Here is an 18,294-nt window from a genome sequence, read left to right on the forward strand (position 1 = left end):
AAAAATAACAACACTTTGTCAGGACCATGAGGCGATCATTCCTACCAACTTTCAGTTCAATCGGTCCAGCAGAACTTGACTTTAAGTTTGAAATAGGTTTTCAAAATGGCGGCCGTGGCGGCCATATTGGATTTCTGATCGACCCGAAAAATAACAACACTTTGTCAGGACCATGAGGCGATCATTCCTACCAACTTTCAGTTCAATCGGTCCAGCAGAACTTGACTTTAAGTTTGAAATAGGTTTTCAAAATGGCGGCCGTGGCGGCCATATTGGATTTCTGATCGACCCGAAAAATAACAACACTTTGTCAGGACCATGAGGCGATCATTCCTATCAACTTTCAGTTCAATCGGCCCAGCAGAACTTGACTTTAAGTTTGAAATGTAAAATGTTAACGGACGACGGACGACGGACGACGGACGACGGACGACGTACGACGGACGACGGACGACGGACGACGACGGACGAAAACGGATAGCAATAGGTCACTTGAGCTAAAGCTCAGGTGACCTAAAAACACTAGCGCGCATTATGTTGTTTGCTTGCAAAGCTGTGTCATTCAAATAGATCATAAATACCATACAAAAACAGTTCAATGCTTAAATATTAACATAAAAAAATATTTAGGTATGTTATTTTGGGGAAACTAAGTTTGGAAATCGACCAATCAGAACACTATATGCTAATCAACAATATGAAGACTTTGCTAAAGTTTGAACTTAGCCTCTTGCAATCTCTAGAGGTGGATAATGCTGCCCATACCAAAATACATTTAAAATACAGTTGAAATTTTTGATGGGGGTAAAAGGGCAATAATTCCTTAAATAACAGTCAAATTATGGTGAAGTTACTCTGTTGAAAATTACTTGAGATATCATGCAGAAAACTACATCATGGTTTTTTTCCTGAGTGAAGGAAATAATACAGGAAAATCCTGGATACCATACTCTGACAAAAACCCTTGGATCCCATACCCTGACATAAATCCCTGGATACCACACCCTGACAAAACCCCTTGGATCCCACACCCTGACATAAATTCCTGGATACCACAACCTGTCAAAAATCCTTGGATCCCACACCCTGACATAAATCCCTGGATATCACACCCTGACAAAAACCCTTGGATCCCACACCCTGACATAAATCCCTGGATACCACACCCTGACAAAACCCCTTGGATCCCATACCCTGACATAAATCCCTGGATACCACACCCTGACATAAATCCCTGAATACCACACCCTGACATAAATCCCTGGAAATCACACTCTGACAAAACCCCTTGGATCCCACAACCTTTACATAAATCCCTGAATATCACACCCTGACATAAATTCCCGGGATACCACACCCTGACAAAACCCCTTGGATCCCACACCCTGACATAACCCCTTGGATCCCCCACCCTGACAAAACCCCGTGGATCCCACACCCTGACAAGAAACCATGGGATCCAACACCCTGACATAAATCCCTGACTATATACCATACCCTGACATAAATCCCTCAATACCACACTCTGACACAAAACCATTGGATCCCACACCCTGACAAAAACCCTTGGATCCCACACCCTGACATAAATCCCTGAATATATACCATACCCTGACAAAACCCCTTGGATCCCACACCCTGACAAAAAACCATTGGATCCAACACCCTGACATAAATCCCTGGATACCACACCCTGACAAAAACCCTTGGATCCCACACCCTGACATAAATCCCTGAATACCACACTCTGACATAAATCCCTGGATACCACACCCTGACAAAAACCCTTGGATCCCACACCCTGACATAAATCCCTGAATATCACACTCTGACATAAATCCCTGGATACCACACTCTGACAAAAAACCATTGGATCCAACACCCTGACATAAATCCCTGGATACCACACCCTGACAAAAACCCTTGGATCCCACACCCTGACATAAATCCCTGAATACCACACTCTGACATAAATCCCTGGATACCACACTCTGACAAAAACCCTTGGATCCCACACCTTGACATAAATCCCTGAATATATACCACACCCTGACATAAATCCCTGGATACCACAATCTGACATAAAAACCCTTGATAACACACTCTGACATAAATCCCTGGATACCACACCAGGACATAAATCCCTGGATACCACACCAGGACATAAATCCCTGGTTACCACATTATGTCATAAATCCCGGGATACCACACTCTTGACATTAATCCATTGATACCACAACCTGTCTTAAATCCCTGGATACCACACCCTGACATAAATCCCTGGATACCACACCCTGACAAAACCCCTTGGATCCCACACCCTGACAAATCCCTGAATACCACACCCTGACATAAATCCCTGGATACCACACACTGACATAAATCCCTGGATACCACACACTGACATAAATCCCTGGATACCACACCATGTCATAAATCACTTCTTACCACAATCTGACATAAAAACCCTTGATAACACACTCTGACATAAATCTCTGGATACCACACCAGGACATAAATCCCTGGTTACCACATCTGTAAAGATATAAACAGTATCACAGAAATAAACAAAGACAGTGTATTACCTGACGATGTCCTTGAAGGCGGTCCACAGCGGTTTAATCTCATACTTAATGTCATGTTTTTTACACAAAGACTGGACAAGGGGAGCAACTTTGTACAGGTTGTGACGGGGCATGGTTGGAAACAGGCTGTAAAACAAATATTAACATCTTCGGTGATACATAGAGGTATCAATGATAACATCTTAGGTGATACATAGATGTGTCAATGATAACATCTTAGGTGTCAATGATAACATCTTAGGTGATACATAGAGGTATCAATGATAACATCTTAGGTGATACATAGCTGTGCCAATGTTTACATCTTAGGCGATACATAGATGTGTCAATGGTTACATATAAGGTGATACATAGAGGTGTCAATGAAAACATCTTAGGTGATACATAGAGGTGTCAATGATAACATCTTTGGTGATACATAGATGTGTCAATGATAACATCTTAGGTGATACATAGATGTGTGAATGATAACATCTTAGGTGATACATAGATGTGTCAATGGTTACATAAAAGGTGATACATAGAGGTATCAATGATAACATCTTAGGCGATACATAGATGTGTCAAGGATAACATCTTAGGTGTCAATGATAACATCTTAGGTGATACATAGAGGTGTCAATGATAACATCTTTGGTGATACATAGATGTGTCAATGATAACATCTTAGGTGATACATAGATGTGTCAATGATAACATCTTAGGTGATACATAGATGTGCCAATGTTTACATCTTAGGTGATACATAGATGTGTCAATGTTTACATAAAAGTGATACATAGATGTGTCAATGGTTACATAAAAGTGATACATAGATGTGTCAATGATAACATCTTAGGTGATACATAGATGTGTCAATGATAACATCTTAGGTGATACATAGATGTGTCAATGATAACATCTTAGGTGATACATAGATGTGTCAATGATAACATCTTAGGTGATACATAGATGTGTCAATGATAACATCTTAGGTGATACATAGATGTGTCAATGATAACATCTTAGGTGATACATAGATGTGTCAATGATAACATCTTAGGTGATACATAGATGTGTCAATGATAACATCTTAGGTGATACATAGATGTGTCAATGATAACATCTTAGGTGATACATAGATGTGTCAATGATAACATCTTAGGTGATACATAGATGTGTCAATGATAACATCTTAGGTGATACATAGATGTGTCAATGATAACATCTTAGGTGATACATAGATGTGTCAATGATAACATCTTAGGTGATACATAGATGTGTCAATGATAACATCTTAGGTGATACATAGATGTGTCAATGATAACATCTTAGGTGATACATAGATGTGTCAATGATAACATCTTAGGTGATACATAGATGTGTCAATGATAACATCTTAGGTGATACATAGATGTGTCAATGATAACATCTTAGGTGATACATAGATGTGTCAATGATAACATCTTAGGTGATACATAGATGTGTCAATGATAACATCTTAGGTGATACATAGATGTGTCAATGATAACATCTTAGGTGATACATAGATGTGTCAATGATAACATCTTAGGTGATACATAGATGTGTCAATGATAACATCTTAGGTGATACATAGATGTGTCAATGATAACATCTTAGGTGATACATAGATGTGTCAATGATAACATCTTAGGTGATACATAGATGTGTCAATGATAACATCTTAGGTGATACATAGATGTGTCAATGATAACATCTTAGGTGATACATAGATGTGTCAATGATAACATCTTAGGTGATACATAGATGTGTCAATGATAACATCTTAGGTGATACATAGATGTGTCAATGATAACATCTTAGGTGATACATAGATGTGTCAATGATAACATCTTAGGTGATACATAGATGTGTCAATGATAACATCTTAGGTGATACATAGATGTGTCAATGATAACATCTTAGGTGATACATAGATGTGTCAATGATAACATCTTAGGTGATACATAGATGTGTCAATGATAACATCTTAGGTGATACATAGATGTGTCAATGATAACATCTTAGGTGATACATAGATGTGTCAATGATAACATCTTAGGTGATACATAGATGTGTCAATGATAACATCTTAGGTGATACATAGATGTGTCAATGATAACATCTTAGGTGATACATAGATGTGTCAATGATAACATCTTAGGTGATACATAGATGTGTCAATGATAACATCTTAGGTGATACATAGATGTGTCAATGATAACATCTTAGGTGATACATAGATGTGTCAATGATAACATCTTAGGTGATACATAGATGTGTCAATGATAACATCTTAGGTGATACATAGATGTGTCAATGATAACATCTTAGGTGATACATAGATGTGTCAATGATAACATCTTAGGTGATACATAGATGTGTCAATGATAACATCTTAGGTGATACATAGATGTGTCAATGATAACATCTTAGGTGATACATAGATGTGTCAATGATAACATCTTAGGTGATACATAGATGTGTCAATGATAACATCTTAGGTGATACATAGATGTGTCAATGATAACATCTTAGGTGATACATAGATGTGTCAATGATAACATCTTAGGTGATACATAGATGTGTCAATGATAACATCTTAGGTGATACATAGATGTGTCAATGATAACATCTTAGGTGATACATAGATGTGTCAATGATAACATCTTAGGTGAAACATAGATGTGTCAATGATAACATCTTAGGTGATACATAGATGTGTCAATGATAACATCTTAGGTGATACATAGATGTGTCAATGATAACATCTTAGGTGATACATAGATGTGTCAATGATAACATCTTAGGTGAAACATAGATGTGTCAATGATAACATCTTAGGTGATACATAGATGTGTCAATGATAACATCTTAGGTGATACATAGATGTGTCAATGATAACATCTTAGGTGATACATAGATGTGTCAATGATAACATCTTAGGTGATACATAGATGTGTCAATGATAACATCTTAGGTGATACATAGATGTGTCAATGATAACATCTTAGGTGATACATAGATGTGTCAATGATAACATCTTAGGTGATACATAGATGTGTCAATGATAACATCTTAGGTGATACATAGATGTGTCAATGATAACATCTTAGGTGATACATAGATGTGTCAATGATAACATCTTAGGTGATACATAGATGTGTCAATGATAACATCTTAGGTGATACATAGATGTGTCAATGATAACATCTTAGGTGATACATAGATGTGTCAATGATAACATCTTAGGTGATACATAGATGTGTCAATGATAACATCTTAGGTGATACATAGATGTGTCAATGATAACATCTTAGGTGATACATAGATGTGTCAATGATAACATCTTAGGTGATACATAGATGTGCCAATGTTTACATCTTAGGCGATACATAGATGTGTCAATGGTTACATATAAGGTGATACATAGAGGTGTCAATGAAAACATCTTAGGTGATACATAGAGGTGTCAATGATAACATCTTAGGTGATACATAGATGTATCAATGATAACATCTTAGGTGAAACATAGATGTGTCAATGGTTACATATAAGGTGATACATAGATGTGTCAATGATAACATCTTAGGTGAAACATAGATGTGTCAATGATAACATCTTAGGTGAAACATAGATGTGTCAATGGTTACATATAAGGTTTTACATAGATGTGTCAATGGTTACATAAATGGTGATACATATAGGTATCAATGTTATCATCTTAGGTGAAACATAGATGTGTCAATGATGACATCTTAGGTGTCAATGATAACATCTTAGCTGAAACATAGATGTGTCAGTGATAACATCTTAGGTGAAACATAGATGTGTAAATGATAACATCTTAGGAGATACATAGATGTGTCACTGATAACATCTTAGGTGATACGTAGATGTGTCAATGATAACACATAGATGTGTCAATGTTTACATAAAATTGATACATAGATGTGTCAAGGATAACATCTTAGGTGATCCATAGATGTATCAATGATGACATCTTAGGTGTCAATGATAACATCTTAGGCGATACATAGATGTGCCAATGGTTACATATAAGGTGATACATAGATGTGTCACTGATAACATCTTAGGTGATACATAGGTGTATCAATGATAACATGTTAGGTGATACATAGATGTAACAATGATAACATCTTAGGGGAAACATAGATGTGTCAATGAAAACATCTTAGGTTTTGCATAGATGGGTCAATGTTTACATAAAATTGATACATAGATGTGTCAATCAAAACATCTTAGGTTTTACATAGATGTGTCAATGTTTACATAAAATTGATACATAGATGTGTCATTGGTTACATAAAAGTGATACATAGATGTATCAATGATGACATCTTAGGTGATACATCTATGTATCACTTTCATGTAACCATTGACACCTCTGTGTATCACCTAAGATGTCATCATTGCGACATCTATGTATCACCTAAGATCATTGACACATCTATGTTTCCCCTAAGATGTTATCATTTACACATCTATGTTTCACCTAGGATGTTATCATTGATACACCTATGTATCACCTAAGATGTCATCATTGCGACATCTATGTATCACCTAAGATCATTGACACATCTATGCCCCACTTTTATGTAACCATTGACACCTCTATGTGTCAATGATAACATCTTATGTGATACATAGAGGTGTGAATGAAAACATCTTAGGTTTTACATAGATGGGTTAATGTTTACATAAAAGTGTTACATAGATGTGTCAATGTTTACATAAAATTGATACATAGATGTGTCATTGGTTACATAAAAGTGATACATAGATGTGTAAATGGTTACATATAAGGTGATACATAGATGTTTCAATGAAAACATCTTAAGTTTTACATAGATGGGTTAATGTTTACATAAAAGTGATACATAGATGTGTAAATGGTTACATATAAGGTGATACATAGAGGTATCAATTGTTACATACAAGGTGATACATAGATGTGTCAAGGATAACATCTTAGGTGAAACATAGATGTGTAAATGATAACATCTTAGGCGATACATAGATGTGCCAATGGTTACATATAAGGTGATACATAGATGTCGCAATGATGACATCTTAGGTGTCAATGATAACATCTTAGCTGAAACATAGATGTGTCAGTGATAACATCTTAGGTGAAACATAGATGTGTAAATGATAACATCTTAGGCGATACATAGATGTGCCACTGGTTACATATAAGGTGATACATAGAGGTATCAATGATAACATATTAGGTGAAACATAGATGTGTCAAGGATAACATCTTAGGTGAAACATAGATGTGTAAATGGTTACATATAAGGTGATACATAGAGGTATCAATTGTTACATACAAGGTGATACATAGATGTAACAATGATAACATCTTAGCTGAAACATAGATGTGTCAGTCAATGATAACATCTTATGTGATACATAGAGGTGTCAATGAAAACATCTTAAGTTTTACATAGATGGGTCAATGTTTACATAAAAGTGTTACATAGATGTGTCAATCAAAACATCTTAGGTTTTGCATAGATGGGTCAATGTTTACATAAAAGTGATACATAGATGTATCACCTAAGATGTCATCATTGCGACATCTATGTATCACCTAACATGTTATCATTGATACACCTATGTATCACCTAAGATGTCATCATTGACACATCTATGTATCAAGGATAACATCTTAGGTGATACATAGAGGTGTCAATGGTTACATACAAGGTGATACATAGATGTGTCAATGAAAACATCTTAGGTTTTACATAGATGGGTCAATGTTTACATAAAAGTGATACATAGATGTGTCAATGGTTACATAAAAGTGATACATAGATGTGTCAATGATAACATCTTAGGTGAAACATAGATGTGTCCATGGTTACATATAAGGTGATACATAGATGTGTCGATGATAACATCTTAGGTGATACATAGATGAGTCTATGGTTACATAAAAGGTGATACATAGATGAGTCAATGATAACATCTTAGGTGATACATAGAGGTGTCGATGATAACATCTTAGGTGATACATAGAGGTGTCTATGATAACATCTTAGGTGATACATAGATGTGTCAATGATAACATCTTAGGTGATACATAGATGTGTCTATGGTTACATAAAAGGTGATACATAGATGTGTCAATGATAACATCTTAGGTGATACATAGATGTATCAATGATAACATCTTAGGTGAAACATAGATGTGTCAATGGTTACATATAAGGTGATACATAGATGTGTCAATGATAACATCTTAGGTGAAACATAGATGTGTCAATGATAACATCTTAGGTGATACATAGATGTGTCAATGATGACATCTTAGGTGTCAATGATAACATCTTAGGTGCAAACTATTATGACCTCAAACTAACCGAAATGTTAGCTCACTGTGACCGTCGGGCTAGGTGAGCTAAAAACCAAAAACCAAACAAAGACATACATTTCTTTGACTTCAAAATGTCTATCCTCCCAATTTCCATGTTCCTTGGCATAGCTGACAACTTCCATCTTAAATTCAGACTAATAGTTCTACTCTTTTTGTTTAAGACGGTTTTCACTACTCTCTCTTGACTAATTGTTATATCAAACTACAAAAGACTACCACTTTTTAAAGTACTGTTTGTTTAAGTGGAAAACCAGGAAACACCCTATTACACAACATCAGAATGATGATTGAAACTTTGGTAAAGCATGGACATATACAGTAAATACAACTCACAGCAGATCCACAGTTCTGTTTGTTAACAGTGTGTACATGTGCACTTGTTTCTCATAAACAATATTTTGGGCTGTGCATGCTTTAAAGTAACAGAGAAGGCAATACACAAGAAATGATGGCACAGATTGCTCAGCTCCATTGATACTTACTGGTGTTCTATTTGGAAGTTGAGGTGGCCTGTGAACCAATCGTTGAAGAAGGATTTCTCAATGTCACAGGTAGCATTCATCTGAAGCTTCATCCAGTGTAGGGCCTGGTCATTGTCGATGTTCATAGGGATGTGGTTTGACTGTGTTACCCAGGTAAACCAGTGACTTTCTAAACACCTGTACAAAACATCATTGTTACCAAGGTAAACCAGTGACTTTCTAAACATCATTGTTAACCAAAGGAAATATATGTAATACCTTCTCAATTCCATTGTTGACCATTATATACATGTGTAGTCTGGCCCCAATTAAATCTTCTGTGTTAACCTCAAATTACCATACAGATTACAGACAGGTCAATATAGATGTACAGTTGTGGGACCGCACAACGCACCAAAAATAGCGTGCGTACACCGTGCATACATCGTTCACACACCGTCCGCACATCGTCCACACATGGTGCGCACAACTGTGCGATTTAGCAATCGTTCGCCCCGTTGTGCGCTTCTCTCCGCACAACTGTGTGATTTGGTATCATTTGTAGATCAAAATTACGGAATGACAAAAATACGGAAGGCTTGTATGCGATAATGTACACTGTGTACATATCTGTAATTTCTCATCACAATAATCAAGATTATACAATTTCACAATGCATGTTACACAGTATTACAGCAACCGTTAGGCTGTCAAGAATGGGTTTGGCTCCAAGGTAACAGAACAGGTAAATTTTACGAGTGTCCGGAGTGTTACCTGACCAGTGCCTGACACACAGAGCTGATATGCGATACCGTTTGACCGTAATGAATAGTATTTGTTATTTGCATTCGTTTGCCTATAGCTCCCCTTCACCTGGATTTTCACACACACAGCCTTACCCGACGAGTTACGTAAGTGCCCCAGGCGGGGAGAAAACTACGGTCCAGGTACATGTACAAAGTGCTTATGTTTACCTGTATACGGGATGGTGTTGTAATTTTACATGTGTCGATTAAGTTTGTTTAAAAAACACAATTTCTAAATATAAGAATGTATAGACAGAAAGATAAGTTTATAGATGTTGCTAGAATATAGAAACATACGTAAACATCAAGTTTACATGTTTAAACAAGAAACCTTATAAATTGTAAAGGCATTCCTCAATTTACACCAACCACGATTGTTATCGCACAACGTCCGTCCATCGTGCGCACAGATGTGCGCCAGCAATGATCATCCAGCTTTTTATCGTTCGCCCATCGTGCACACACCGTTCACACCCTGCACACATCGTGCGCACACCGCACATCGTGTAACGTTGTGCGATCCCACAACTGTAACTATTCAAGCAAAGTGATCACCCATGTTACATATGAAACAGTCACGATATTATGCATAATATACTCAGTACTCCTGAGCATACCTGAAATAAATGCAATACCCTAATATGAATATCTACATGGAGTTCAACATAAGGGCCTTTAGTCTGACTTATAACACCTGTAAAGATACAGCATTGCTGTCTGACTTATTACACCTGTAAAGATACAGCATTGTTGTCTGACTTATTACACCTGTAAAGATACAGCATTATTTACTGTTAACTATTATATTGGAATGCTTATTTGTAATTTTATTCCCTTAAATTAAGTTCTCCTTTGAGTGCATAAGTCAAGTCAAGTAAATTTTATTTAAAAGTCGGTACATGGTTAAAAAATTAAGGCAACACATGCAAGCCTATGAAAGGTGTTTACAACCGACTAAGACAAGAGGCCCAGAGGGCCTGTATCACTCACCTGGATAATAAAGCAACCATGGGAAATTATTCTTGTTACCGGTACATAAAATCCCTCCATTGGAGATGAAGAAAGATTTTAAAAATTAAAACTTTGAATTGATCTATTTGGCCCAGCAACTCTCAGCACCCCGAGGAGCCTCATCCTTCGTTTATACAAAATTTAGTCCCCTTTGCCCAAGGATGTTCCAGGCTAAATTGGGATAAAATCCCTTACCTCCTATATGGTAGAAGAAGGATTTCAAAGCTTTTTACCTCTCTTTCCCCTATTGGGCCCGGCAACTCTGCCCACAGTGGGTCCAAACCAACCGTTTATACAAAACTGAGTCTTGGCCCAAACATGCTCCAAACAAAATTGTTGTAGAAGAAGGATTTCAAAGGTTTTTACCTCTATATCTCCTATTCAGCCCCATCCGTCTGTTCCAAGGTGGGCCACACCTACCCTTTATACAAAATTGAGTCTTATTGGCCCAAGAATGCACCAAACCAAATTAGGATAAAATCCCTTAATCCCTACGATAGAAGGAGTTTAAAGGTTTACTCTATTTCCCTTATTCAGCCCCACCCCTCTGCCCCTAGAGGGGCCACACTCGCTGCATATACTAGATTGAGTCCTCTTGGCCCAAGGATGCTCCAGACCAAATTGGGATGAAATCCCTTCATCTCTATGGTAGAAGGATTTTAAAGGTTTACTCTATTTCCCCTATTCGGTCCCACACCTCTGCCCCCAGGGGGAGCCACACCCACTGTTTATACAAAACTGAGTCCCCTTGGTCGAAGGATGCTCCAGACCTAATTATGATAAAATCCCTTCATCCCTACTGAAGAAGAAGGATTTTAATGTTTTTTTGTTTTTTTTATATTGTTTTATTTTTTAATTTTTTTTGTGGATTTTAATGGTTTTACCTCAATTTCCCGTATTGGGCCCTGCTTCCCTGCCCCTAGGGGATCCATACCCACCATTTATACACCACGAGTCCCCTTGGCCCAAGGATGCTCCAGACCAAATTATGATAAAATCCCTTAATTGCTACGGTAGAAGAAGATTTTTAAATGTTTTACCTCAATTTTCCCTATTGGGTCACACTCCTCTGCCCCCAGAGGGTTCACACCCACTGTTTATACAACATTGAGTCCTCTTTGCCTAAGGATGCTCCAGACCAAATTTAGTCAAAATCTACTGTGCCATTCAGGACAAGTAGCGTTTTAAAGGAAAAGTTGACGAACGGACGGATGACGGATGACGGATGATAGACGACGGGCGCTGCGCCATGGCATAAGCTCACTTGCCCTTTAGGCAGGTGAACTAAAAAACAAGTTTTTGATGCTTTGCAGTTACAACTCCTAGATGTTTTCTTTATAACGTCCTATCATGCAGTTAAGGTTAGATAAGGATGTCCTCATATACAACCAATAGTCTGATGGCAGTCCTTGTCTGTAGTGGTTATTGTGACTGTCGTCAGGTGCACCTAATAGTCTGATGGCAGTCCTTGTCTGTAGAAGTTAGTGTGACTGTCCTCAGGTACACCCAATAGTCTGAAGGCAGTCCTTGTCTGTAGTGGTGAGTGTGACTGTCCTCAGGTACACCCAATAGTTGTTACTGTCCTCAGGTACACCTAACAGTCTGAAGGCAGTCCTTGTCTGTAGTGGTGAGTGTGACTGTCCTCAGGTACACCCAATAGTCAGAAGGCAGTCCTTGTCTGTAGTGGTTAGTGTGGCTGTCCTCAGGTACACCCAATAGAGAAGGCAGTCCTTGTCTGTAGTGGTTAGTGTGGCTGTCCTCAGGTACACCCAATAGTCTGATTGCAGTCCTTGTCTGTAGTGGTTAGTGTGACTCTCCTCAGGTACACCCAATAGTCTGATGGCAATCCTTGTCTGTAGTAGTTAGTGTGACTGTCCTCGGGAACACCCAATAGTCTGAAGGCAGGCCTTGTCTGTAGTAGTTAGCGTGGCTGTCCTCAGGTACACCTAATAGTCTGAAGGAAGTCTTTGTCTGTAGTGGTTAGTGTGACTGCCCTCAGGTACACCTAACAGTCTGATGGCAGTCCTTGTCTGTAGTGGGTAGTGTGACTGTCCTCAGGTACACCCAATAGTCAGAAGGCAGTCCTTGTCTGTAGTGGTTAGTGTGGCTGTCCTCAGGTACACCCAATAGAGAAGGCAGTCCTTGTCTGTAGTGGTTAGTGTGACTGTCGTCGGGGACACCCGATAGTCTGATGGCAGTCCTTGTCTTTAGTGGTTAGTGTGACTGTCCTCAGGGACACCCAATAGTCTGATGGCAGTGCTTGTCTGTAGTAGTTAGTGTGACTGTCCTCAGGGACACCCAATAGTCTGATGGCAGTCCTTGTCTGTAGTGGTTAGTGTTACTGTCCTCAGGTACACCTAACAGTCTGAAGGCAGTCCTTGTCTGTAGTGGTTAGTGTGACTGTCGGCGGGTACACCCAATAGTCTGATGGCAGTCCTTGTCTGTAGTAGTTAGTGTGACTGTCCTCAGGTACACCCAATAGTCAGAAGGCAGTCCTTGTCTGTAGTGGTTAGTGTGACTGTCGTCGGGTACACCCAATAGTCTGATGGCAGTCCTTGTCTTTAGTGGTTAGTGTGACTGTCCTCAGGTACACCCAATGGTCTGATGGCAGTCCTTGTCTGTAGTAGTTAGTGTGACTGTCCTCAGGTACACCCAATAGTCTGATGGCAGTCATAGTCTGATGGCAGTCTTTGTCTGTAGTGGTTAGTATGACTGTCCTCAGGTACACCCAATAGTCTGATGGCAGTCCTTGTCTGTAGTGGTTAGTGTGGCTGTCATCAGTCACACCCAATAGTCTTAAGGCAGTCCTTGTCTGTAGTGGTTAGTATGACTGTCCACAGGTACACCCAATAGTCTGATGGCAGTCCTTGTCTGTAGTGGTTATTGTGACTGTCGTCAGGTACACCTAATAGTCTGATGGCAGTCCTTGTCTGTAGTGGTTAGTGTGACTGTCCTCAGGTACACCCAATAGTCTGATGGCAGTCTTTGTCTGTAGTGGTTAGTATGACTGTCCTCAGGTACACCCAATAGTCTGATGGCAGTCCTTGTCTGTAGTGGTTATTGTGACTGTCCTCAGGTACACCCCATAGTCTGAAGGCAGTCCTTGTCTGTAGTGGTTAGTGTGGCTGTCATCAGTCACACCCAATAGTCTTAAGGCAGTCCTTGTCTGTAGTGGTTAGTGTGACTGTCCTCAGGTACAGCCAATAGTCTGAAGGCAGTCCTTGTCTATAGTGGTTAGTGTGGCTGTCCTCAGGTACACCCACTAGTCTGAAGACAGTCCTTGTCTGTAGGGGTTAGTGTGACTGTCCTCAGGTACACCCAATAGTAGTGGTTAGTATGACTGTCCTCAGGTACACCCAATAGTCTGAAGACAGTCCTTGTCTGTAGTGGTTGGTGTGACTGTCCTCAGGTACACCCAATAGTCTGATGACAGTCCTTGTCTGTAGTGGTTAGTGTGGCTGTCCTCAGTCACACCCAATAGTCTTAAGGCAGTCCTTGTCTGTAGTGGTTAGTGTGGCTGTCAGTCCTTGTCTGTAGTGGTTAGTGTGACTGTCCTCAGGTACACCCAATAGTCTGATGACAGTCATTGTCTGTAGTGGTTAGTGTGGCTGTCCTCAGGTACACCCACTAGTCTGAAGACAGTCCTTGTCTGTAGTGGTTAGTGTGACTGTCCTCAGGTACACCCAATAGTCTGATGGCAGTCCTTGTTTGTAGTGGTTATTGTGACTGTCCTCAGGTACACCCAATAGTCTGAAGGCAGTCATTGTCTGTAGTGGTTAGTGTGGGTCCTAGGGTACACCCAATAGTCTGATGGCAGTCCATGTCTGTAGTGGTTAGTGTGACTGTCCTCAGGGACACCCAATAGTCTGATGGCAGTCCTTGTCTGTAGTGGTTATTGTGACTGTCCTCAGGGACACCCAATAGTCTGATGGCAGTCCTTGTCTGTAGTGGTTATTGTGACTGTCCTCAGGTACAACCAATAGACTGAAGGCAGTCCTTGTCTGTAGTGATTAGTGTGGCTGTCCTCAGGTAAACCCAATAGTCTGAAGGCAGTCGTTGTCTGTAGTGGTTATTGTGACTGTCCTCAGGTACACCCAATAGTCTGAAGGCAGTCCTTGTCTGTAGTCGTTATTGTGACTGTCCTCAGGTACACCCAATAATCTGATGGCAGTCCTTGTCTGTAGTGGTTAGTGTGACTGACCTCAGGTACAGCCAATAGTCTGAAGGCAGTCCTTGTCTGTAGTGGTTAGGGTGACTGTCCTCAGGTACACCCAATAGTCTGATGGCAGTCGTTGTCTGTAGTGGTTAGTGTGACTGTCCTCAGGTACACCCAATAATCTGATGGCAGTCCTTGTCTGTAGTGGTTAGTGTGACTGGCCTCAGGTACACCCAATAGTCTAAAGGCAGTCCTTGTCTGTAGTAGAGAGTGTGACTGTCCTCGGGAACACCCAACAGTCTGAAGGCAGTCCTTGTCTGTAGTAGTTAGCGTGGCTGTCCTCAGGCCCACCTAATAGTCTGAAGGAAGTCTTTGTCTGTAGTGGTTAGGGGGACTGTCCTCAGGGACACCCAATAGTCTAAAGGCAGTCCTTGTCTGAAGTAGAGAGTGTGACTGTCCTCAGGTACAGTCCTTGTCTGTAGTGGTTAGTTTGACTGTCCTCAGGTACACCCAGTAGTCTAAAGGCAGTCCTTGTCTTTAGTAGAGAGTGTGACTGTCCTCGGGAACACCCAACAGTCTGAAGGCAGTTCTTGTCTGTAGTAGTTAGCGTGGCTGTCCTCAGATACACCTAATAGTCTGAAGGAAATCTTTGTCTGTATTGGTTAGTGTGACTGTCCTCAGGGACACCCAATAGTCTAAAGGCAGTCCTTGTCTATAGTGGTTAGTGTGGCGGTCCTCAGGTACAACCAATAGACTGAATGCAGTCCTTGTCTGTAGTGGTCAGTGTGGCTGTCCTCAGGTAAACCCCATAGTCTGAAGGCAGTCTTTGTCTGTAGTGGTTAGTGTGGCTGTCCTCAGGGAAACCCAATAGTCTGAAGGCAGTCTTTGTCTGTAGTGGTTAGGGTGACTGTCCTCAGGTACACCTAATAGTCTGATGGCAGTCCTTGTCTGTAGTGGTTACTGAAGGCAGTCCTTGTCTGTAGTGGTTAGTGTGGCTGTCCTCAGGTAAACCCAATAGTCTGAAGGCAGTCTTTGTCTGTAGTGGTTAGTGTGACTGTCCTCAGGTACACCCAATAGCCTGAAGGCAGTCCTTGTCTGTAGTGGTTAGTGTTGCTGTCCTCAGGTAAACCCAATAGTCTGAAGGCAGTCCTTGTCTGTAGTGGTTATTGTGACTGTCCTCAGGTACACCCAATAGACTGAAGGCAGTCCTTGTCTGTAGTGGTTAGTGTGGCTGTCCTCAGGTACACCCAATAGTCTGATGGCAGTCCTTGTTTGTAGTGGTTAGCGTGACTGTCGTCAGGTACACCCAATAGTCTGATGGCAGTCCTTGTCTGTAGTGGTTATTGTGACTGTCGTCAGGTACACCCAATAGTCTGATGGCAGTCCATGTCTGTAGTGGTTATTGTGACCGTCCTCAGGTAAACCCAATAGTCTGAAGGCAGTTTTTGTCTGTAGTGGTTAGTGTGGCTGGCCTCAGGTACACCCAATAGTCTGATGATGTTTGTAGTGGTTATTGTGACTGTCCTCAGGTACACCCAGTAGTCTGAAGGCAGTTTTTGTCTGTAGTGGTTAGTGTAGCTGTCCTCAGGTACACCCAATAGTCTGCTGGCAGTCCTTGTCTGTAGTGGTTAATGTGACTGTCCTCAGGTACACCCAATAGTCTAAAGGCAGTCCTTGTCTGTAGTGGTTAGTGTGACTGTCCTCAGGTACACCCAATAGTCTGAAGGCAGTTTTTGTCTGTAGTGGTTAGTGTGGCTGTCCTCAGGTACACCCAATAGTCTGATGGCAGTCCATGTCTGTAGTGGTTATTGTGACTGTCCTCAGGTAAACCCAATAGTCTGAAGGCAGTGACTAACGGTATGGCATGAGCTCACATTGGTCCTTCAGAACAGGTGAGCTTAACAAAATGCAAATGAGCATTTACTCAAGTAGTTCTTTATATACTGATATTGTGAAAGTAGTAATGAGTACTTTCCTTACTTTGATTTGCCTAGAAAATTAGTTGGATATATGCATCCTTGCATTAAAAAATGCCTGACTGCTCATTTTCTCAGCTATACAAAATGTTGGTATTTGCTTATAGACTTATAAAGGATGTTTCCAATGTAAAAATTATGTCTGTTTTCAAAATAGAACATTGCGAAAACACTGATTGTTTTGGTGCAGGTAATTTTTACCTGTTGATGTAAAACAAATTATGAAATTGTACTCAAGATACCTAGAGGCCCAATAGACCTGCATCTCTCACCTGGTATTAATCTTACACTTGCCACCTTACAAGTGGACTAAAATCAATGTCAATGTCATTCACCTGAACAAAATTGATAATTGATGGCCAAATATCACCACCCTGTGTAATAAGGTTATTTAGAAGAATTTCTTTTTAAGTTTTTAAAATATTTGACCCCTGTAACCTCGCATATCGATAAAGGTCATTCTTTGAAATAAGTTGGTAGCCCTTCATCCCTTCAGGTCAGGTGAGCTAAAAATCCATCAACGGAGACGAAGAACTATCAGGTGAAATCAATACCTGGACACTTGACAGGTGCACCAACACAGATCGATACCAAAATAATGGAATATGCCAGATAGCGACTTACCTAACTATAAAGTAGAACACAATAGCTCCCCCTAGTCCAAGCATTGGTGTGAACAAGTAGAAAAACTTGAAGAAGAAAATCATCACCACCAGCAGGTCCTGTACAAATAATTAATCAAGGCGGAAAAATCAACATGCATTATTGTATCAATTATAAATTGCTTACAATTCAATAACAAATACTTCTGTAGAGGTATACTTACTATAGACAACCTGAAGGTGTAAATATGTCAGTACTGTAGAGGTATACTTACTATAGACAGTCACTGA

The 18,294-nt window shown here is 39.9% G+C and overlaps 2 protein-coding genes across 2 annotated transcripts in view; both read right to left on the reverse strand.

Annotated features, from left to right (window-relative positions):
• LOC110461670 (fatty acid desaturase 2-like) overlaps positions 1 to 18,294 on the reverse strand; it is a 79,406-nt gene that overhangs the window by 14,138 nt on the left and 46,974 nt on the right. The window contains exons 10-12 of the mRNA XM_021515242.1: positions 18,026 to 18,123; positions 9,474 to 9,650; positions 2,586 to 2,711 (exon numbers count right to left, since the gene is read on the reverse strand). Of these exons, the coding sequence (XP_021370917.1) occupies positions 2,586 to 2,711; positions 9,474 to 9,650; positions 18,026 to 18,123 (401 nt within the window). The remainder of the gene's footprint in view (positions 1 to 2,585; positions 2,712 to 9,473; positions 9,651 to 18,025; positions 18,124 to 18,294) is intronic.
• On the reverse strand, positions 750 to 2,420 carry LOC110461671. The gene is made up of 2 exons (XM_021515243.1): positions 1,638 to 2,420; positions 750 to 1,384 (listed from the first exon to the last, which is right to left on the reverse strand). Exons 1-2 carry the CDS (start codon positions 2,163 to 2,165, stop codon positions 890 to 892), a joined length of 1,023 nt encoding a protein of 340 aa, XP_021370918.1. The 5' UTR covers positions 2,166 to 2,420; the 3' UTR covers positions 750 to 889.

The sequence above is a fragment of the Mizuhopecten yessoensis genome, unplaced genomic scaffold, assembly GCF_002113885.1.
Source record: "Mizuhopecten yessoensis strain PY_sf001 unplaced genomic scaffold, ASM211388v2 scaffold10649, whole genome shotgun sequence".
NCBI lineage: Eukaryota > Metazoa > Mollusca > Bivalvia > Pectinida > Pectinidae > Mizuhopecten > Mizuhopecten yessoensis.

Bases quoted from the DNA above. Each gene is read 5' to 3' on its own strand.
- LOC110461671 (XM_021515243.1), bottom strand. From the start codon at position 2,165: ATGTCCTGGTGTGGTATCCAGGGATTTATGTCCTGGTGTGGTATCCAG. The intron at 1,385-1,637 runs GTGTGGGATCCA...GGTTATGTCAGG, and splicing joins TCCAATGGTTTTTTGTCAGG to GTGTGGGATCCAAGGGGTTT.